The sequence below is a fragment of the Aspergillus heteromorphus genome, assembly GCF_003184545.1.
Source record: "Aspergillus heteromorphus CBS 117.55 chromosome Unknown BO70scaffold_70, whole genome shotgun sequence".
Classification (NCBI taxonomy): Eukaryota; Fungi; Ascomycota; class Eurotiomycetes; order Eurotiales; family Aspergillaceae; genus Aspergillus; species Aspergillus heteromorphus.
The window spans coordinates 19,083-40,623 of NW_020290475.1; the positions used below are offsets into that span (position 1 = coordinate 19,083).

Below are 21,541 nucleotides of genomic sequence, written 5' to 3' on the forward strand. Positions count from 1 at the left end.
TCGTGCCAATACCAATACCAATACCAATCAACAAGAGACGGTTTGCCAGGATAGGTCAAACTAATAGAAAGAGATTTAATATACAACAGAGAAAACGAAGAAAGGATCGTAAAGAAGAAGAATTTTGAACAGGAAGAAAGGGATGAAAAAGGAAGAAAAAGAAGAAGGAAATAAAGATATGGCAGGGTAAGGTAAAGGGTGTGCAAGGCTGGGGTGACCAAAGGAAAAACGCGAGCGATTATACATCGCTATCTACCATGTAAAGGCTTCTTCAGCGAAATCAACCACAGCGCCTTTCCCGATATTCTTCCGCGCTGCAGCACGCACTTCGTCTGCAAATGCACCGGGTCCGCAGACCGAAACAATGGTCGCTCCGACGCGCTGCGGGATCACCTCGTCGAGAACCACGTCGGGTCGACACCGACCCGGGAACATCTGAACCGTGGCGCTCGGCGACACGATCTCGCGGCTGCTTTTGGGCTTGGACACGAACAGCTTGATTGTGAGAATCTCGCGACGCGACGGAAGCCGCAGGATCTGGTCCATCCATTCGCGTACCCAGGCCAGATGCTCTGTGCTGCGGACAGACCAGATGAGGTAGATTTTCTGGGTGGCGACGCGACCCTCCGAGGAGCGGAGGATCAAGTCACGGACGTATAGCATGTGATGCGTGATGCCCGCACCGGCTGAGAAAAGCACCGCTGTGCCGTAGCTGCCCATGTTGCATGCGTGGGACGCATACGGGCCCTCGATGAGTCCCGAGGTGTAGAGGGTTTGACCGGGAGACATGAGGGCTTTATTGTACAGCTTGCGCGTCATGCCTTGTTGGGCACCGATGATGAGGGAAACTGATGTCGGTTCTTGGATGTCTCTCATGTATCCCTCGAAATCTTTGATGGGCTGCTTTTCCAGGAATGCGGGATCCATGAGACCTGGATCCTTCTCCGTGCACGAAGCCGGAGTCACACAGTTGTTTGGCTCCACCCAAGCGACAGAGAAAGGATGCGACATCCACATTGCGATGCTTGGGATGTAGGCATAGACATGGCTGCCGGGACTGATGCGGACGCGCTTGGGTAGGTGAAAGGTCACCCGACAGGCCTCCCCGGGAAGAGCCTCCACGACAAGTCGTGTAGATCCCCTTCGTGGCGAGATATTCAGGTACAAGAGCCGGAAGAGGCGAGTGGTTCTTTCCAAGAGCCATATCAGACCAATGGCAATGACCCAGGGCTTCTGCGGGAGATCGTCTAAATCCAGGTGCATCAAGACACCGAGGTACGCCAGGAAAGCAGCGAGCTGGTGAATGTGTAGGAAGGTCTCGTAAAAGGCATGTCGGACTGGGGACGGCGAGTGGAGGCCCAGAGTGACCATCGCGCAAGTACCCAGCAAGCCCCAGGTGAAGAACGGAGTCGTACGTAGGCGCTCAAGCATGTTGGCAAAACTGACCTCGTCGCACGCATTTACCGCCCATGCGGCCGTGTGCACAACACTCTCCAGCACAACTATGCGACCTAGCCACCGATGCAGAAGATTGTATGTATCGAAGCTCACGTGCAATAGAGGGATCAACGGGTTGTTGCGGCCCGCGAGGAGGAAAAGAGGCACCATGTTCAAGACTGCCAATGTTCCAGAGCGCCCGCGTAGTTCGGCAACAAGGGCTGCCTTGACGTTGGCATTGTAATCGAGGATGGTGCAGTAGGCAACCTGACTGGCGAAGTACAAGAAGATCAGGATAACCTGAAATCTGGAAGGCAAGGTGCCCACATTGATCGCGGATGAGAGCTGGATTTCTCGGTTGTGTCTTTTCCTGCCCAGGGGCGAGTACAGCAGATGCTTCTTGATATTTGCCCAGGCAGATGATACCTCAATGCTCCAAAAGGTTTGCTGTTTCCTGCTTGCCGTCAAGGAAGTGATGAGTCGGAGATAGGAGTGACTGATCTGTGCGATGCGTCCGCAAAAGACGACCATGGCGACGAATATCAAGGACGAAAAGATGATCCGCGAGAACAGAACATCTCGGGGTACGTCGACTCCATTCAACCCTCTGGAGTATTCATAGACATAAGTAATGTTTATCCCATAGCCTCGTGGGGTGATACGCTGGTGAACGTCGTCCATTGGTAACAGGGACCTCCTACGGCCCAGCGTAGCACGAAGTTATTCGGGACGATGGCGAACGGATAAACAGAAGTCAACACAGTCGTCGTATGGGGCCGTGGTCCCGGCAAATTCCTGGCCGTCAGGGTTTCCAATTTTAACCTGGCCAGAATCCCGTATGACGCACGGATCTAATGGCAGGGGAACGACAAGAATGTGGGGATGGGGGCGTTGAGTCCAAGGACTCTCAGACGACAGGGTTCACAGCAACAGCACCAGCAACAGCAACAGCAGCGCAGTCAGAGCAGAGGCCTTGGAATCGTTCTGACCTCAAGGCGAGGAGGGCTATTAGATGCCTTCTTCCTTAGATAAGTTCTTATAGAAACCGTTCGGATCAGGCGATGCAAACGGTCAAGTTGCTCCACCGGTATGTGCAAATGACTAAGACGTCGTCACGAGCGATTGCGGCTAGAAAAGCCGAAGAATGTGGGAAACACCGTACAGAGCAGGGAATCGGATGAGTTGGATCTTGGTTGCACTCCATCTTTAGTCATTACCAGTGTCTTGAGTGGGGGGCCAGCCTTCGAATATCACTTACCTCCACTTTCCTACATGCATGATATAAGCAACGGGATCGAGCAAGGGGACGGTAGACGCACAGCGTCGTAAATGATTGGACAGCTCAAAAGAGAAAGAGAGAGAGAGAAAAAAAAAACAGGATCCTTGAAGAAGTTGACGTCTACTCTTGTAGAAAGAAAGTAATTGTCTACACCAACAACGAATGATGTTTGAAGCAAAGAATGATCGGCAGCGTCACAAGAAAACAAGACAAAGGACGAATGCCTTGAATCGAGTAACACAATGGTCAACGTTCTGAAACAAAGAACAAAGAATGAATAGGCTGGTGCACAACGAAAGAACAACTACCAGCCAGCTGGCCAAGAGAAGTGAATGTGATACCAAAGGAGAGAAAAGGGAAATGATAAACGGATCCCAAGATAAAAACTGAAGAAAGATTCCCTGTCACCAGAAAAGATCCACGGCACCGCAAGAACTTTAAGCGAAAAGGCAAGTCCGCTGCGGATCATGCCTGCGAGCATACAGCAGAGAGCAGGCCAAAAGGGACCAATGGCCAGCTCCATAAATCTTGCTAGCAAGCAATAATGGCGTGGTCCTGGAGGGGGGAAGGGGGGGGGGAGGGTTCGGCCTAAGCGCCAAGACAGGCGTCTGCGCTCGGCCTTGAACCCAGTGAAAGATCCCTACTGTCACCGTGAAGGAGGCATCGTCGTTTCCGATAAAGATGGAGAACTGGGAGGTCTCTGGGCTTGGCTGGTGTTTAGCGCTCTTGGCCCCGGTTGACTATTCAGCAAGCGCGGAAACGGCCGCTTGCAGGAAGTTGGACCAGGCCCGACCGAGGGCGTAGCGGTAGCGCAGGCCCTGGGAATCAACCCAGCAGCTACCACCACCCACCACCCACCACTACCACCACCACCACCTTGCGAGGGATTCAAGCCATGCCGCTTTCCCAGCCAGCCAGTTGTGCCACCTACGTATTGAGATAGCCGCTGCCGAGCAGCTGTCCATCCTGTAGTATTGGCTACCTGACTGGCTCTGCGCGTTTCATGTGGTGCAATCCCGACTGAAACGACCGTCCCGTATTGGCCGTGACTGGCATGCTAAGCAGCAGCGACGGCCCACCGCAAACCCACCGAGGCAGCGACAGCACCGTTCTGTTGAAAGGTCAGTTAGAGGCACAATGAAGATGAACCTGCAGGGGAGGAAACGTTCAGACGGGTGTTCCTGTCATCTTTCCCGGGTCTCATGGTGAAACAAGGCTGCCCAGGAACTCGGAGGCAAAGCGGGCATTTCGGAGTACAAGAGGAGGTGAATAATGGATGGCAAAAAAACTGCCGGCGGAGTCACATGGCGGTCACGGGTCTGGTCCCTACGTAGCCTCATAAGCCTGGCAGTCCCTGTTAATCTATTTTGTATCAGCCTCCTTTGTCATGACTCGATTTTTCCTCCCTCGCGCGCCAGAGAGGCCAGGGATCCAGTCCCTGGTGGACGGAGCTTGTGGGTTTTCGGAATCGGTTTCCTCTCAGTGGGGATGGATCGCGGGTGAGACTATTTCCTGCTTGTCACCGTCGGCATGCCAGCGACTCCGGCCCAATCCACTGGAAGTTTCACCTAAATCAGTGCCCAGAGCTCCTGGCGCCTATCTATCACTGATAGCCAAGGAAAATAGCCAGTCTGTGGCAGCGAACAAGCCTTGCCTCATATATCCAGCACAACTGTCAGAGTGGTATGACAGGCTAAGGCGAGGGTGACTTGATTTTAGCACCCTTCACATAATGGCATGAAAACCCCGATGGTGGTCGGGTGTGAAGCAAGTGTTTCAGAACTACGCATCCTATCTATACACTTTTCTCCAGTGGTAGGGGTGAAAAAAAAAAAAAAAAAACGAAAACAGTTGTGGGTTCTTGGGGTCCACCAGTGGCCGATATACTGCATATACAGCCGGTTCCTTCCATAGTCACGATATCAGGTTATCCGGTGGTCGGAGACAACTCGCATTGACGTTTGATGTTAGTGAACTGGTGGTATTCGGAGGTCCACCGGTAGGACCAACGTTCTTTTTTTGAGACCTATCACGAAAGCAATAGTTCTGAAGGGTCTGATAAGCTAGGCGAGCTACTTGAAGGCCTTGAGAAGCGCTTGTGGCTGCTAATAATAACCCTCTCATCATGTGTGGTCTTGTTTCCAAGTCAAATCTTGGAAAAATCCACCGATACCACGTCTTTTCCTTCAATGCTGTGGCCCGCACTATCGCCTTGAAATCTGTCAATCTTATACCGCATTTCAACAGGGCAAGTGTGAGGTATTCAAGTCGCTTTATGTATGCCACGTTCACAATAGGGGGTCGAATTTTGGTGGCCCACGGTCAGCCGGGTTGCCTGGGTGTGTAAGAAATTCTCTTTCGGGTTACCAAATGGGGATTGCAATGTGTCTGACCAAGATAGACGGAAAAGGGAAGTTCGTCTTCCTCCTTTGATATTATGCTTCGTGCATTGATCCTCCTCTCTTTGTGACTCTTTGTGAGAGGAGAGAGGGAATCCAAGGCGGGTTTTGTAGTAAGACTCTCGGTTGTCATAAAACGAAGCGTTTGACCCTTTGCACCTCACTACCCTTGACGGGGATATAGATACTATTTTGATACGTTGCTGTAAGTTGTGGTAGGTATTGGAATAGGAAGGAAGGGCGGAAGAGAGCAAGAGGGGAGTTGTTTGGATTTTGATGTTCAGCAGGGTTGTTTCCATGCATGGTAGGTACCCTGAACAGACCAATGAATAGGCCGGCATGGATGGGATGAGTAATCCTAGCCTATTCGACACTCGACAAGCCATCTGTGCCATCTCCCCGCATCTGCTCTCCGCGTCACGTCGCCACGAGTGTTGATCGATGATTTGGAATCCGAGGCGGACAACTAGTGCGCGGTCCGTACGTACATGGGCTGCGGAATCCCGAAAGCCAGCTGTGTGGGGAAACACGGGCGCCTCCCCGAAGCTCGAATCAACCCCCCGACAAGTCTATGGGAAGCTTTTCGGAGAAGTCACACGTCTGCTGGACGAGAATTGTCGCTCGGAAAACTAGTGACAATTGATTATTTTCATCCCATTTCACCCTCCGCCTATCGCAAGTTTGAATTTCTCAACGAATCACCCCAACAGATCGCCCACGCGTCCGCCTGAGTCACTGTGCCTGTGCCAGCCTTGCTGGAAGGAAGATGTCGGTTTGGCGTCGTGTCGCTCATGAACAGTGAGTGATCCGGAGTAGCTTTGGCACCCTAGGCAACAATGGACCAGGACGATCAGTCTCCGCCAGTCGAGGGCACCCCCCGATCCAGAGCCAGGGCTCGTGCGGACCATCTGATGAAACGCGTGTCAAGAGCATGTTTACATTGCAGACAGCGCAAATCGAAATGTGATCTGTAAGTCCGTTCTGGTTGCGAGGATGGCATGGCCGCCTCGGTTCTTGTTCCCGCGGCTAACGGAAAGAAAACAGGGATAGCAGCGGGAGCCCGGGAGTGCCCCCATGCCAGCGGTGTATCAGAGAAAACCGCGAATGTGTTCTGGGCAGCTCCAACCGGGGAGGGCGTCGGATTCGCAAAAACAAAATCAAAAACTTCACCCCAGACACCAACCTCCCGGGGCGGAGAGATTCCGTCGCCGAGGCACCAAGTCCGTCCAATTCCGACCATCAACAACCGGCTTCTGGCTTGTATCCTGGCCCGGTGGCCTTTTTGCCCCCGAACCCACCGACCACAACGTCAATGTCGGTTGATGAAGATGACACCGCATCTATAGGCTCTGTGCCCCGGAATCCATCTGATGCCTGGCAGTGTCTTACTGGCATCGCAAAGAGAGGCGAAGAAGAGCCGAGCCCTGAAACGGGCGCCGAATCTCTGCGTGTCGGCCCCAGAGCGTTTCCCTCATACAGTGTGCTCCAAAATAGCTCTGGGAGCGACTTCCCGCCTAAGAAAGGTATCAAAGCATATAGATTGGTTCAGACACGGTCATTAGACCCGGGAACAGTGTGGCAATTAGTGGCTCGTTACGCCGAACACTTCCATCCATACCTTCCTTTGGTGCCACGAAAGTACTTTAACCGCGACGCGCTGGATGCATTTGCCGACAATGAGAAACATCTGCTCACTGCCATCCTCACCATCGCTTCAAAAGATTTAGTTGAGCGGCCTCATATCCACGAATACTGCTCCAAATACATGCACGAGCTGATTTCCGGGATTGCTGCGGGCGCTGATTGCGATGTGGAGGCTGTGGAAGCTCTTCTTCTCCTGGCTGAATGGGAACCACAAGGGCTGCGGCCACGTGTTGAGCGCGTGGGTCGTGGGGAAGAAGATCGAGCTGCCTGGATGCATGTTGGGCTTGCCTTGCGATCCGGTTATTTTCTGGGGCTGGATAGGACGTCGTTCCGAGACTCTTCAGGGGATGCAGAAACGGAGGCTCGCAGGCGGTTGGCATGGACCAGCTGCTATGTTTCAGACCGCTTGATATCGGTTCGTATTGGCCGCGCCTTCTGGTCTCGCGGACCGGGGCCAATGACTGGCCTTGTCAGCCAAGATTTCCCGTCACTTCAACCAGTCAAAGATGGTGATGAGGACTATGCAAGAATCTTGCAAGCCACTCTGGATCTCACTCAGCTTTATGGGAACGTCCACGATGTCCTCTATTCGGGGATGCGAACGAGTAATCAGATGATGCTCATGGGCGACTATGTTAAGTATGTGGATGACTTTCGTCTTGCTATCCTACGATGGAAATCGCTCTGGGGATCTTTACCATGTAAGTCACGGATCTTAGCCTTTTGTTCTCTTGTCATTAATCTCTTTCCTCCAGGCTCGACTCCCATGAAAGTCACTTTGCAGCTCTCGTATGAATACCTAAGGCTGTACACCAACGCGTTTGCCTTCCAGGCGGCAATATCCCAATCGTTGGTGTCTAAGTTACAAAATGATAATCAATCTCAAAGAGAGCACTTGCGAGCCACCTTCAACAATGTAGCCTCGATGCAGGACTCCCGCTTTATTTATGAGTCAATTGATGCCGCCAAAGCATACCTGATAATTCTTGTTGATGTGGTTCATCCGGAGAAGCATCTTCACTTCATGCCACTTAGATTCTATCTCTATGGTATCTATGCAGCCGTGTTTCTATACAAGGTATCCCTCTTTCATTATCTTCTTGCTACTTTAAAGCCTACTAATACTTCATAGGCACGTTCATTTGGTGTCATGTCGCACTCAGAGGAGATGAAAGTGCGAGATCTTGTTACTCGAACAACAGATGTTCTAAAGCGAGCAAGTGGCGGATCCGATGACATTGGGTCACGCTATGCAAAGCTTCTCGAGCTTCTATGGCAGCAAAGATCAACGCCAACAGCGCCGCAAGCCGGAACTCACCAAAGCAGCGACGTGCTGTTGCAAAACAACGTGGCACTCTCGCACAGCTTGTCCGATCAGAGCAGCTACGTGCACTTCAGCCCCGCGAACGACTTCTCGTGGCTTGATCTCGAAGCAGTGGGGGACTACGTCTCTGGGGACCAGATGTCAGGAGCCAACACACTCGCACTAGACACACTCCAAAACCAAGACGTCTTCCAATCCGGACAAGACCGATCTCAGCCGTGGCAAGTGCCAACTTGGTCCGGAGACATGAGCAGCAGTCTCCTCTTCTAATCCCCACGAGCAGCCCAGAGGGCAGTGACGAGCTGCATCATATATGATTTGCGTGATTGTATTATGAATAGGGCGATAATACACCAGCACTTTTTGGTTTTTGCCTCTACGAGCGCGCAGCAACAGCGGCTTGACTGGTGTCCCCATCTCCCCCCACGCTGGTGCGGGGCTGTGGGGGTCGCCGGAGTTGCGCCGGCATGAGAGTGAGGGGGGCTAGCTTTCTGCTGTGGTTGCCCCCCAACTCACCCTCTTCAAGTCAAAGCAGTCTGTACTTTATTCTCATTTGTATCTGTTAGCAGTCATGACATGAAACATGCGCAATGGGCTTGCTTGACACACCACCGGCACATTTCCGGGTGAGACACCTTGTTTTGTTTTCGATACATACCACACGCCGTGGAACACACCGGAGGAGGATATAGAGGTATCTAGTCTTAGGATAACTCTAAGCTCACCTCCTAAATGTCCTAGGACGACTTTAAATCCACCTACCAGTAGTCTTCATAGTGCCTCAATCTTATACCTTCACCTCTGCTATCTCCAAAACTTTCTCTCAAAGATTGGAACCAGCCAGTGACTCCACATTAAGGGCGGCTTTATTGAAACTAACCAGTGCTAGTAGGGAAGTGCCCATAACAGCCAAATCAACCTACAATCTAAGCAGTAGATACCAGCAGGCAAAGAGCCCCTGCAACGGCCGAGATCACTAGAACCAAAACTAGAACCAAAAGCCCGAGCCCATCCTCGAAGATCTCACCACCAAAAACGCCAACCACCCAAGGATTCCGATTCCTGCGAGTATATAGCTAAATAGTGACTTCGAAAAAATCTCTATAATGTTTGATATACTTACAATAACAGTGCCTTTCATAGGCCTGCTGTCTGCTTTTACCTTAATCCTGAGATCCGGCCAAAACCATGGCAGCCTTCGCCTTCTATATATATGGCATTTTGAATACTAAAGATAACTGCTCCAGGGGCTTCAACCTCCGCCTCAGCGGCTGCCCCAGCGGCTTTATCTACCAACTCGCTTGATCACTTCCTATCTGACCTATGATCTCGCATCAAAACACCCTCACGAAACACCTCGTTGCTTCCAACACCTGCAATATCAAAGTGTACGGTGTGCTCCATCAGCGCCTCCGTCTGAACCAATAATTCAAAGACTTCATTAGTTGAAGACATTTACCAACATGCTTCGCCCTTCAGCTTCCATACACACCAGCGTCGAAGTTTAATAGAATAATCTTATATCTTCATCATTCGCCGAGAAATTCTTTGAAGCTTTCTGAACTCAAAGCCGGAGTGGCTGTTGAATGATTTGCTGTTGAATGATTTGCTGTTGAATGATTTGCTGTTGAATGATTTGCTGTTGAATGATTTGCTGTTGAGTGTCTGTTTGTTTATACTCGGCGTCGACGCTATAAGTTGTATATAAGTGCAAATCATGGGTGACAAACGCGTATCTAAACAGGTCAAGTATGAACAATATGTTCTTGTCCTGACATACAGATGATCTACTAGCCCCTATCAAAACAGGTGAATCCCCATGTTAAGCTTCCCATTTTTCTGAAAAATAAGACAATCCTTCTAATTTTGACTTGTTTACTCCGTACACAGCAACTCAATCTATGGGAGCCTGTATGCGGGTTGCAGCGTAAGCCCGCCTGTATGGAACGGGACGGGGAAGCGGAGCCGTTAGTCAGCATTGGCATACACGTGACGGCAATGAAGGCGACCATTATGCGGATGACAGAGAAGAGAAAAAGATTTCGGACAAGAGAAAGATAGAGTATTAGAGATCACTTACTATAGTCCAGAGCAATAAAGGACAGATCTCTCTCAAACCAGATAATATGGCATAAACAAGAATTAGTTGTTGCTGCGGACCTCGAAGCCTGCAGGCGCTAAGGGGCGATACTGCCGGGCGGTAGGGGGCGCACCTACCGGAAGGCGCCTAGTGCTAGGGCTGGCATACCCTAGGCGGGCGCCAAGAGCGAAAAAGCGCACCACAACGAGCGAGCCTCGCGATCTCAAGTTCCAGCGGCCGACGACAGAAAAGCGACAAATCTTCTCACCCGACATCGAGGACCACCCGCTCGGCAACCACATCAAGATGGTGAGTTCTATATTCGCGTTTGCTGCTATCGGTTGAAATTGGAGGATCTGGAACCTTTGAAGAAAATCGCTGTCCAAATGTCCCACCCCATCGATGTACCGGAATTCTTCGATCCTGCGTTGTCCCCCCCCAGGTCGGCCGGAGAGGGCCTATATCGAATTTTCGCGACCCTACTGTTACCATTACCACCGACACACACCACCTCCTACTGCTGTTATGAATGAATTGTGCTTGGAAACAAGGAACATGAAATGTGCTTTGGTATGAATGGTTTTGCTGATGGGTTTTTTTTCTTCGCCATCAGGTCCGTTACGCTGCTCAGGACATTCCCGCCGCTAAGAGCGCCCGCTCCCGGGGCTCTTACCTGCGTGTCTCTTTCAAGAACACCCGCGAGACCGCCCAGGCCATCAACGGCATGAAGCTCCAGCGCGCCCTTACCTTCCTCACCAATGTCACTGAGAAGGCCGAGGCCGTCCCCATGCGGAGGTACGCTGGCAGCACCGGTCGCTGCGCCCAGGGTGAGTGGACATATTTTTTTATTCGCGATGATTACGGATGGGATGGAATGGAATGAATGATTGCGGTGGGAGTTGATGGGGGGGAAAATCCGAGCGATGGGAATGATGTGGACGGGGATGAAATGGAGGATGTGGCAAATGCAATAATTGGGAACGAAGACGCTGACCGTCTTCTCTACAGGCAAGCAGTGGGGTGTCTCCAAGGCCCGCTGGCCCGTCAAGTCCGCCCAGTTCCTCATCGACCTCCTGAAGAACGCTGAGGCCAACGCCGACACCAAGGGTCTCGACACTGGCAACCTCGTTGTCAAGCACATCCAGGTCAACCAGGCTCCCAAGGGCCGCAGACGTACTTACCGTGCCCACGGTCGTGTATGTTGATTCGAGACCATTTTGATCACCGCCCGAAACTGACCCGTCGATAGATCAACCCCTACATGACCAACCCTTGCCACATCGAGCTCATCCTCACCGAGGCTGAGGAGCAGGTCCAGAAGGCCGTCGTTGCCAAGGAGTCTCACCTCAGCTCCAGACAGCGTGGTGCTCAGATCCGCCGTGCCATCCAGGCATAAGCGGTCTGTAGGTGTCGGGGGAAGTAAAGTGGTCAGATACTGAAATGGGAATGCCGGAGTTTGCTGTACGGATCCAATACCTGGTCACGGAAGGAATACAAAAGAAATTATTACTTTTTTGACAAATGGAAAAAATTCGAAACCACCCGGCGAGACTGATGACGATGTTCCTACTGTTTCCGAGGCGTCACTATGCGTCTCTAGGCATTGATCTCTTCCCCGGATTTCTGGTTCACCTGGACTTTTTTTCATTTCTGGCGGCCGGCCCATAGCTGGTGCCGATCGAACGAGTCCAGGGATTTCCTCCGCACATGGACGGATGGCGTGCTTCAGTACGGCTTGTTCGGACATTCTCATACTTCAGGACACTTTGAGCGTTAATTCATGATCGGATACGGAATTCATTTTTCTTTCATGAAGTCTAAAAAAGGATGTGGACAAGGGTCCTGTATCAGGCCAGGTCACCCGCCTATCCTCCGAAGTCTAGGCCATAGAGATTGGCTACCTTGCCAAATCGTAGTAGGCTTTTGTAACCCGATACCACGCCAGTGCTCTTGTAGCCGCGCCACAACTAGACCCTCTGATCTACAGACTGCAGAAGGCGGCCATCCCGCGACCAAAACCCCGCCGTCAGCCAGCTCCAGGTTGGCGGAGGAGACAGGACGGATGCCTGGCAAGCCAAGAGTGGCTGTGTGACTGTCACCCCAATCAACCACACGGACCGACCGCCAGGAGATCTTTCTGCGCTAGTCACCCTCAACATGACCCCTCCAGGCGAAGCATTCGCACGCCCATGACGACAGAAAAGTATGCAGCTGAAGCAAAGCGAGTGGAAACGACCTACGTACTCGCGCCCGGTTGGTTGAGCTGACGGAGCGGAAGTGCATCACGGGCTGGTCTTGGTATCGCCGTAGGAAGCAAGCAGGCATCAGGATTCACCTGCCCGCGGATCAAGTGGATGCCATGGCCCTACCCAGTACCGATATAGACGCCTTCCCGTCTGGACTGTCCCAAGAACGTCGAGGGATTGCTTGCGTGTCGCCGACAAAGCGCGTTGCCACTGGACGGGGCTGGGTCGACCTCCAACGCAGAAGGTTTCGGGGGGTTGCAGCGGACGATTGACTAAGGCCGCCCTTGCTCTTAGTTAGTTAACTACTACCGCTTCCGCGCCCGTTCTTTTTCCTTTCCGCGGCGCCTAGGCTGATGCCGAGACTGTAGTCAGTCAACTTAACTAACCTCCCTACCTCATCTTACTCCCCTTTCCCAATCACTTTAGTTCTATGAGAGTTGGTCGCATTTTTAGACACTCGTGATCCTACCTGTACAGTCACAATGAAGCGCATCTTCACCTCCCTCAGCAGGCGCTCCAGTGGGTTTCCCCTCCGCGCTAGCTTATGCGACGGCATCAGCTCATGCCAGAAACAGGCCCGACGCGCGACACTCCCTCCTACGCAGATGACTCACCTGAAGGAGTTATTTTGAAAGAAGTGGTCAGCTTACTGCCTCAATCTACATATTGCATTGAAGTGCATCCAGCTAACTGCGACGTACGGCTTACTAGACTGCGTTCTGCGAATCGGGAGGCCCCGTATGTGCCCCTCACCATCCGATCACCTTGTCTCCGCCCAAATCCCTCCCTACCATGCAACCATACTGACAATGCCTCCCTCACATCCAGAATGGAAATGAATTCGTTCACCTCCCCGGGATCGTCGAAAGTGCAGAATCAAGCCCCAACGCCGCCCGGGAAGCGGCCCAGCGCATCCGCAAGCTGCTGTCCGAGCCGTCGAAGACCCCGAGTAACGTGCAGTACAATGCGATCATGCTTATTCGCATTCTGATCGACAACCCGGGTCATACCTTTTCGCGCAACATCGACGCCAAGTTCGTGGCTACCTTGAAGGACTTGTTCCGCCTGTCGAGGGATGGGAGCGTACGTAACTTCCTGCGGGAAACGCTGGACTTTCTGGAGACGCAGCGGTCCTGGGATGAGGATCTCACGCTGCTCTTGCAAATGTGGAGCAAGGAGAAGGGCAAGGTCAACACCAGGACAAACACCGGTGTACGTGAGCTGACATCCCTTCACATCCACCATAATGCTAACGCACCTCGTTCATACAGCCCGGTCTGACACAGCCCATGGTCCAGCCATACCGACAGGCGCCGAATTACTTCGGCGGCGGCGCCAACCCAAGTGCCGCATTGCCGGAACCCGGGGAGCTGGTCGCGCGCATCTCCGAGGCAAAGACCTCCGCGAAGCTACTCATCCAATTCGTCCAATCCACGCCTCCTACCGAGATGCTCGAGAACGAGCTCATCAAGGAATTCTCCGACCGGTGTCGCTCGGCCTCCCGGGCCATTCAGAACTACATTCACGCGACGAACCCCGGACCCGATGAAGATACTCTGGTGACGTTGATCGAAACGAACGATGAATTGTCTGTAGCGCTTTCGAAACACCAGCACGCTATCCTCAGCGCACGCAGGGCTCAGGGTCTTTCGGCCAGCCAGTCCTCCGCGTCATCCAGCCAGGCTTCGGCGTCCGGCGCTGTGCAATCCTCGGTGCCACCCCCAGTACCACCCCGGGATACGCAGAGCCCTCTCCAGTCCTCCGGAGTCTCTCCCACACCTCCATCCCTGCCGAGAACCTACAGCAACGGCGCAGGCCAGTACCGATCGGAGGACTTCCAGGTCCAGAATCCGTTTGCCGATAATCACGGACCCACGGCGTGTACGGCTTCCCCGACGCATGCAGAGAATCCCCAGGCAGAGAACAACCCTGACTGGTGGACGGAGGGGCAACAGCGGCCGGCGCAGCAGCATCTGATCTGAGACGTGACGGCTTGTTCAAGTTACCCTACGTACTCTCTGTGCCTGGGGCACTGTTTCTTGGAGAGACGACTAGGTCCTTTTATGATTTTTGATGTATCGATACCATACCTCTACAGTATTGTTAATTAATCCCACCATCGATGGGTTGTACATTGCCTTCTTTTTTGGAATTTATGGCGAGCAATAAAGGTTGGATGATGAGGATGGTGATGTGTGTGGTCTTGGCTTGATGATATACTAGATATGTGAAACCAAGGTGTGCCCATAATAGTGTGGTGACACCGCTTCAAAGTGTGCTTATGATAATCAAAAAGTTGTGTTACGCAAATCACATGCCGAAGGTGCTATGAAACTGCCAGTGTCACTTTCTTTTCACATCCCCCCATTTCCCCCATTCCACCCCCCCCCCGATCCTCTTCTGACTACCTCCATAACGTCTCCTCACGACACATCTTTAGCTGATACCTCTTCAGGCAGGTAAACCACCTATTGTCGATATTCCTTGCATCTAACTTGAACCGCCGGGCAATCTACAATCTCACCTCGTGGCCTCGATTGTCAAGGTACCAAGTCCAAAAAAACGTTTCTGTCAGGGGTTGGAACGGCATGCCACCGCTCGTTAAAACGTCGTACCATAGTTCAAGATTCAGCATGTGCGCTCTCCACAACAAGAAAGCCATGACTTTGTTAATGGAATCGAGTTGAGCAACTTGCTCACGTCCAGCTCGGATTTGAACACCAGTCAAGGCAAAAATTGCAAATCCTGCAACGACGTCATCTCCGGCGCCCCCGTAAACGCCTCATTCACCGCATCGCAATGACTCGGCCAAACACTGGGATCGATAAGGTCGACCCAAGACCAAAGGGGGTCTGTATTCTTCTCCAGCTCGGGAAGCAATTCCTTTTTGCCCGCTTCTGCGTTTAAGGACGAAGAAGGCTGGATACCACCACCAGCATCGCCACGTCTGTGATCGATGTTCAAGACTTTGGTCAGCTTGTCCACCTTAGCCCGAAGATGTCGCGTCAGACAAGCCGCCCGCGCAGCAGTCTCGTTATGCGGGCCCGCGAACTCGAATGTCTCCAGTGCGATATCGACGTATTCCCGGGCTGTCGGACAGCGGTGACAGAAGGGGAAGGCGAGCATGAATCCGATTAGGGTTAAGACTGCGTTCCATTGGTATTGGTATATTTCGCAGGAGCCGTGGAAGATGTCATGTTGACTGAGGCGGCGGTGGATGGTGTGGATGGTGGCGAGGGCGTGATCGAGGGCTGTGGCGGCATGGGCGCCGGCGTAATGACTCTCTCGTGGGACGAGGGGGAGGTGGGGGAAGGTGATGAAGACACTGTGCAGGCTGACAATGATGTCGTGGTATTGGAGTTCTAGGAGGGTGGTGGTTTGGATTTGGATGGGTGGTTGGGTCATGTATTGGTTGTTGCTTGGGGAGGGGGGGGGGGGGGTTGTAAGTGTGGGTGTCGAGAGTGTGGAGTTTGAGATGGTTGAACCAGATGTCGTGTTGCAATGCGTCGCGCCATTGTGTAAGGGGTGTCAGGTTCCGCGAGAGTAACTGGGCTTGGGATTCGATGTTGCCTGCATGTCGTTCCCGAGACATGGATTCGATGACGGCGAGGGCAGCGTACGTCATTCGGATTGACTGTGCGTGGGATGGGGGTGAGTTGGAGTCGGAGGTTGGTATTGTACAGGGCAACAGGCCCCGGGATATGGGTAGCGATGTGCTTATGGGTTTGTCAAGGTGTCTTGAGCAGCGGAAGTCCTACGCCTTGGTTCGCTCGGCAGAGCAGGCCGACGCCGTGAAGAAATACGGCGCCGAGCCTATATTTCTCGGTCTCAATGATCACAGCGGCGTGGCCGAGGCTATTATTCAAGCCGAGATCACCATAATCTACTACCTCATCGATGCGTACTCAGCAAAGCATCAACCGGCCTTGATCAAAGCCTTGGGCGATGTCAAAAAGAAAACCGGGAAAGACGTGCACTTCCTTCATACGGCTGGCGCGAAGGAGTTCAGCAGTCATGCGGGAATGCCCACCCACAGTCCCTTACTTGACACGGATCCGCAGCTTTATGAGCTACAGAAGACCGCGAAGGCACGCCATGACTTTGCTGAGGTAGGTCGAGGCACAAATACCACTGCCAATAGTATCTAACATATCGATAGTCAATCAATGCTGTTGTCAGGGTTATCGACACTGCTGAAGCCCTCGGGGTGCGGAGCTACATACTGGCTCCGTGTATTGTTTATGGCAAAGACGAAGGGTTCGGAAACCAGACCTCGATCCAGGACGTGGCCATCGTGAATGCTGCCATGAAGCTTCGTCGAGTTTTTAAAGTGGATCCGGGTTAACCCTGTATGCCCTCCTCGAAGAAGAATGATTGTGCATATCGGCTGACTCTATCAGACCTGGCCTGTCTGCCATATCATCGACACGACCACCTTGTATCTGCAGATTCTCCGAAAGATTTTGTCTGGCGATGACATCGGTTACGGGAAACATGGATACTTCCTAGCTGCATCGGGTAGTATCCATTGGAAGGACCTGTACAGTGCCATGGCTCAGAGCCTTGCAAAGCGCGGGGTCATCGAGGATGAGGCGGTCACGCAGGCGGATGAAGCGGATATGAAAAAGATGGGGGAGGCGCTGAAGGTCTCGCCAGAGGTAGTGCCAGTGCTTTTAGGTGGAGAGTAAGATTGACCTATGAGATTCCAAATGATTAATATGCTAACCTATCAGATGTCTATTCACCGCAAAGCATGGTCGGGAAATTGGATGGGAATCGCATCCTGAGTCGACAATAGCATCATAATCAAAACCCAGACAATCAAGGATACGGATAGATGGAGGGACCAACAGCCCAGGACGTTAGCGCTTGGCTATCAGGCCAGGGCTGAGGGCTGTCGAGGATAAATGAACTGCAGCCGGGCGAATGCTGTGATTGGAGCCGCCGAGCTGTTAAGGGATGGGTCCCCTGGTCTTGGCTTGCGGCTACTTCGGAGCACGCGCCCGAGAGCGTGCAATTGCCAGGGTTAGGAGGGCGAACCTGAGGAAATTCAGGAGCAGGCGGTCCAGTGGGACGTGAGAGATAAAAAATCTGGCGGTCACGGCAAGGCTTGATGGGCGGCAGCCAAGGCGCGGGCGCAATGAAGGTGAAACCCTAACTGTGCCAAGCATCCCGGCGTTGAACCGCTAATCAACTGCATCTCCACCCGCCGTTTCACGCCCATCAACGTGAAACTGTTTGCCCACTGCCCGGCGCTTGAGCCAGCCTGCAAGCCCTCTCGTCATTGACCCAGCCCCGACCTGTCAGTCCACCGCCCCTCTTGGGTGGGGAGGCTCCTGTCATTATTGTCCTCAGGGTTTCGATGGCGCTGGACCGAGCTAGAGCCGTTTCACGATCGATTATGATGGAGCTGCTCTGACGGCCAGAACCGGTCCGCACTGGCTATATAGACGGCAGACTCGCTCGGTTTTTCTTCAATCTTTCTTCAGTACACAGGATTGTCCGACTCTTTCTCCTTCCTTTCTACATTCTCTTCCACTCCACCGGTCTGTGACCGTCACATTCTTTCCACACCACTTCCATTCCTTCTCCATCGGTATACTGGTATACCGGTCCTTTCGCTGTCTTTTCCTTCAGATATTTGACTATCACCAAAACAAACAACATGAAGACCACCGGCTCCGTCCTTGCCCTTGCCGGGCTCGTCTCCCTGGTCCACGGCCACGGTTTCGTCACCTCTCCCAACCCCCGTCTTCCCGGCTCCGCTATGGAGGCCGCTTGTGGCCAGCAGGTGTACGACAACCAGGAGTCCAACAAGTACGGCAACATCCAGAACATGCTGCAGGTTGCTGCCGACCAGAGCGACTACAACGCCACCGCATGTGACATCTGGCTGTGCAAGGGTTACAAGTTCGCCGACAACAAGGACAACGTCTACTCGTACAAGCCCGGTGAGGTCGTCGACTTTGTCGTCGACATTATGGCCCCCCACACCGGTACCGCCAACGTCTCCGTCGTCCAGACCTCCACCGACACCGTCATTGGCTCCCCTCTGATCTACTGGAGCGTGTACGCCTCCACGGCCACCGGTGTCACCAAGAACGAGACCAACTTCAGCGTCACCATCCCCGACGACCTGGGTGACAAGTGTGCCACCGGCGGTGACTGTGTGCTCCAGTGGTGGTGGAACGCCGCTTCCATCAACCAGACCTACGAGTCTTGCGTTGACTTCACCGTCTCCGGCTCCGCTTCCTCCTCTTCGTCCTCGGATGCTTCCACCTCCAGCGCCGCTGCCGTCAGCGAGCCCACCACCACCAACGCTGCCGCCACCGTCTCCACCCCTGACACCGCCAACAACATCGCCCCGGCCTCCTCCAGCGCTCCCACCACCCTGGCCACCAGCATCAAGCAGGCTGCTACCACCACCCCCGCTGCCGTTGCTGTTGCTGTTGCCACCGCCTCGGCCTCGGCCTCCAGCGTGGCCATCCCCACCGACGGCACCTCCGAGGAGCAGCTCACCTGGGTTGCCAGCCTGCTGAAGGCTCTCCTCAAGTACGCTAACTAAAGCGTGGATGTTAACTGTGCCATGAGACGGTTAGTTGTTTGTTAGGTAGATTTCTATAAATAGATTTACCTGTGCAGTACTGAATTTCGATCCATAAACTCGTATTTTCGATGCTGTTTAGCTGCAGGAGAGTACATATTGCTTTGGACAGTAGATACCAAATCTTTTGTTGTGCCTTCTGTAGTTAATCTATTCTCGATATGCTCAAGGGAGAGACCAATGGGGTGCGCGTGTATGCAAAAATCATGGTATATCGGGTACCTGTCACTTCCATCCCAATTCTATCTCGGGACCCATTATCCCTAATCTGAATATTACTCCATATACTTCCCCCGTAGCTTTGGAGTGTACAAGGAGATAATTTAACTTGAAGGGTCATCGCAACATCTGTATAGATCTGCTGACATAAGCCCACTGGTCCCTGCACTAGCCCGAAGCGGCATATCGGTCGACCGCCGCCGATCTCCGCACTTTCTGTCCGCATCGCCTGCAGTCCTCCTTTTCCTCTTCATCCACTCTTCACCCTCCGTCAGTGGCCTTCCCATCTCATCGCCCCTGTCAAAATGACAGGCTCACACCCCCATTCCATCCCCCTCAGCCACCTCCCTCCCTCCGTCTCTTACAATGAGGCCACTACCACCGCCCTCGAACGCCCCCTCAGCACGACCGCCGACGAAGAGTCCAACCCTCCTCCGCGCTACACCCGCGAGAACGACCCCTTCCAGCTGGCATCGAAACTCAAGACCGCCGAAGAGATTGCCCAGATTCAACCGCAAGCCAACATTTCGCGTAAACGCGACAGCAACTCCGGCTGTCTTCCGCGCCCGCCCAACCCGCGCCGCGCCCTTTCCTCAACCCTCGCATCCCGCCAACTGCAGACCTTCTACGAAGCACAAAATGAAAACATCAACCGCATGCTCAAGCCCGTGGAGGAGCACGTCCGCGACGCCCGGGAAATCAGCACCAGCACCCAACTGAAGTACAAGATCGCCGTCTGGGGCTCCTTCGCCGCCAACGTCATCCTCTGCGTCCTGCAACTCTACGGCGCCATTTCCTCCAGCTCTTTGTCGCTGTACACCACCATGGCGGACGCGATTTTCGACCCCATGTCCAACGCGACCCTGCTTATATCCAACAAGGCCGTCAACCGCGTCGACCCGCGCAAGTTCCCCGCCGGAAAGGCCCGCATCGAAACCGCCGGCAACATCTGCTTCTGCTTCCTCATGACGGCCGTCTCGTTCATCCTGATTGCGTTCTCCGTCCGTGAGCTCGCCGAAGGCTCCACCTCCGAAACCGGCTCGTTCCATCTCCCCTCCGTGCTTGCCGTCGCCGTCGCGTTCTGCACCAAGCTCGCGCTGTTCCTGTACTGCTGGGCCCTGCGGAACCAGTACTCGCAGGTGCGCATTCTGTGGGAGGACCACCGGAACGATCTGTTCATCAACGGATTCGGTATCCTCACCAGTGTCGGTGGAAGTAAGCTCCGGTGGTGGATTGATCCGGCCGGTGCCATTGTGCTCTCCGTGCTGGTCAGCTGCTTGTGGTTGTTCAGCGCCTACCGCGAGTTCCAGTTACTTATTGGCGTGACTGCCGATACGAAGATGCAGCAGTTGATTACTTATATCTGTATGCCACGTCTCTCTTCTCATGATCTCCCAAAATTCTGGATGTGACGCTAATAGTTGACAGCAATGACCCACTCCCCCCTCATCACCGCCATCGACACCGTCCGCGCCTACACCTCCGGCCCGCGCCTGCTGGTCGAGGTGGACATCGTGATGGACCCGAATGACTCGCTGCGCGCCACCCACGACGTGGCCGAAGAGCTGCAGATGAAGCTGGAGTCACTGCCCGATGTCGAGCGGGCGTATGTCCACGTGGATTACGAGACGACGCATAAGCCGGAGCATTTCCTGAAGAAGGAACTGTAATTGTCTCACGCACGTACCGCCCACACACATCCTCGCTCTTTTATACATACCTTCACCCTCCACGCGCACATACCCCAACTTATACATACCCTCCCATGCGCAAAACTGGTGATAAGCCCGACGGACTGAACATGAAATCCGTCTGTTGCCATTGTTAAGGCATCCTTATGATCACATACGTACGTACATAGATTGCTTGTTTTCTTGATTATTTGGCTAGCTAGCCGACTCTCCACTATATCATATTCACTATACCAACTCCCGCTACATCCAGTGAATATGAAGTACTCGATAAAAGCACGTAATTTATATCATGCACGCACCAGATTTTATGGACGAGATAGGACAGCGTAGCCCTAACTTATTTCCCTTTTCGGATGCCGCTAACAGCAGCAGCAGCAGCAGCAGTAGTTAACTAGTAGTACTACTTAGTAAGGAGTCGTGTTCCTCTCTCCGACCACCATTTCCTAATGGGGTAGGGGAAAATCATCTGACATTGCTTCATACCTAGGCAAATGTGTCTGTGCTATAGGCAGGCTACGTCAGTTTGTTTCGGTAGTCATACCGATATCACATTAAAGGATGATGAGTGATGACCGATCAACCATGTTTGCCATGAGGATATTCGACAATTAGCAG

General features: G+C 53.1%; 8 protein-coding genes across 8 annotated transcripts; 6 read left to right on the forward strand and 2 right to left on the reverse strand.

Moving 5' to 3' along the window:
- Positions 1–252: 252 nt before the first annotated feature.
- On the reverse strand, positions 253–2,118 carry BO70DRAFT_401452 (ferric reductase family protein; the record flags this gene model as incomplete). Its single annotated transcript, XM_025546980.1, has 1 exon — positions 253–2,118. One exon carries the CDS (start codon positions 2,116–2,118, stop codon positions 253–255), a length of 1,866 nt encoding a protein of 621 aa, XP_025394172.1.
- A 3,715-nt stretch (positions 2,119–5,833) lies between these two features.
- BO70DRAFT_433669 (uncharacterized protein) lies at positions 5,834–8,765 on the forward strand. Its single transcript, XM_025548433.1, has 4 exons — positions 5,834–6,085; positions 6,160–7,460; positions 7,515–7,837; positions 7,892–8,765. The coding sequence occupies exons 1-4, from the start codon at positions 5,952–5,954 to the stop codon at positions 8,351–8,353; spliced, it is 2,220 nt and encodes a 739-aa protein (XP_025394173.1). The 5' UTR covers positions 5,834–5,951; the 3' UTR covers positions 8,354–8,765.
- Positions 8,766–10,444: 1,679 nt separating this feature from the next.
- rpl17 (60S ribosomal protein uL22) lies at positions 10,445–11,976 on the forward strand. Its single transcript, XM_025544499.1, has 4 exons — positions 10,445–10,472; positions 10,777–10,990; positions 11,172–11,359; positions 11,413–11,976. The coding sequence occupies exons 1-4, from the start codon at positions 10,470–10,472 to the stop codon at positions 11,557–11,559; spliced, it is 552 nt and encodes a 183-aa protein (XP_025394174.1). The 5' UTR covers positions 10,445–10,469; the 3' UTR covers positions 11,560–11,976.
- Positions 11,977–12,598: 622 nt separating this feature from the next.
- BO70DRAFT_367106 (GAT domain-containing protein) lies at positions 12,599–14,736 on the forward strand. The gene is made up of 5 exons (XM_025544500.1): positions 12,599–12,928; positions 12,985–13,049; positions 13,121–13,147; positions 13,238–13,621; positions 13,681–14,736. Exons 1-5 carry the CDS (start codon positions 12,892–12,894, stop codon positions 14,389–14,391), a joined length of 1,224 nt encoding a protein of 407 aa, XP_025394175.1. The 5' UTR covers positions 12,599–12,891; the 3' UTR covers positions 14,392–14,736.
- Positions 14,737–14,806: 70 nt separating this feature from the next.
- BO70DRAFT_433672 (fungal specific transcription factor domain-containing protein) lies at positions 14,807–15,815 on the reverse strand (the record flags this gene model as incomplete). The annotated part of the gene is made up of 1 exon (XM_025548434.1): positions 14,807–15,815. A coding segment is annotated over one exon (682 nt), but the record flags the coding sequence as incomplete, so codon positions are not given.
- Positions 15,816–15,999: 184 nt separating this feature from the next.
- Positions 16,000–17,097, forward strand: BO70DRAFT_433673 (uncharacterized protein; the record flags this gene model as incomplete). The annotated part of the gene is made up of 3 exons (XM_025548435.1): positions 16,000–16,518; positions 16,569–16,730; positions 16,810–17,097. 3 exons carry the CDS (start codon positions 16,000–16,002, stop codon positions 17,095–17,097), a joined length of 969 nt encoding a protein of 322 aa, XP_025394177.1.
- A 652-nt stretch (positions 17,098–17,749) lies between these two features.
- BO70DRAFT_367107 (lytic polysaccharide monooxygenase) lies at positions 17,750–18,994 on the forward strand. Its single transcript, XM_025544501.1, has one exon. The coding sequence runs from the start codon at positions 18,075–18,077 to the stop codon at positions 18,972–18,974; it is 900 nt and encodes a 299-aa protein (XP_025394178.1). The 5' UTR covers positions 17,750–18,074; the 3' UTR covers positions 18,975–18,994.
- A 199-nt stretch (positions 18,995–19,193) lies between these two features.
- BO70DRAFT_391123 (cation diffusion facilitator family transporter) lies at positions 19,194–21,235 on the forward strand (the record flags this gene model as incomplete). The annotated part of the gene is made up of 3 exons (XM_025546210.1): positions 19,194–19,222; positions 19,573–20,597; positions 20,661–21,235. 3 exons carry the CDS (start codon positions 19,194–19,196, stop codon positions 20,900–20,902), a joined length of 1,296 nt encoding a protein of 431 aa, XP_025394179.1. The 3' UTR covers positions 20,903–21,235.
- Positions 21,236–21,541: the final 306 nt, after the last annotated feature.

Coding starts and splice junctions, on each gene's coding strand:
- BO70DRAFT_367107 (XM_025544501.1), top strand. CDS start 18,075: ATGAAGACCACCGGCTCCGTCCTTGCCCTTGCCGGGCTCGTCTCCCTG.
- rpl17 (XM_025544499.1), top strand. Junction 10,991..11,171: donor CACCGGTCGCTGCGCCCAGG/GTGAGTGGACAT, acceptor TCTTCTCTACAG/GCAAGCAGTGGGGTGTCTCC. Junction 11,360..11,412: donor CTTACCGTGCCCACGGTCGT/GTATGTTGATTC, acceptor ACCCGTCGATAG/ATCAACCCCTACATGACCAA.
- BO70DRAFT_367106 (XM_025544500.1), top strand. CDS start 12,892: ATGAAGCGCATCTTCACCTCCCTCAGCAGGCGCTCCA. Junction 12,929..12,984: donor CTCCCTCAGCAGGCGCTCCA/GTGGGTTTCCCC, acceptor TGCCAGAAACAG/GCCCGACGCGCGACACTCCC. Junction 13,148..13,237: donor TCTGCGAATCGGGAGGCCCC/GTATGTGCCCCT, acceptor CCTCACATCCAG/AATGGAAATGAATTCGTTCA.
- BO70DRAFT_433669 (XM_025548433.1), top strand. CDS start 5,952: ATGGACCAGGACGATCAGTCTCCGCCAGTCGAGGGCACCCCCCGATCC. Junction 6,086..6,159: donor CGCAAATCGAAATGTGATCT/GTAAGTCCGTTC, acceptor GAAAGAAAACAG/GGATAGCAGCGGGAGCCCGG. Junction 7,461..7,514: donor GCTCTGGGGATCTTTACCAT/GTAAGTCACGGA, acceptor TCTTTCCTCCAG/GCTCGACTCCCATGAAAGTC.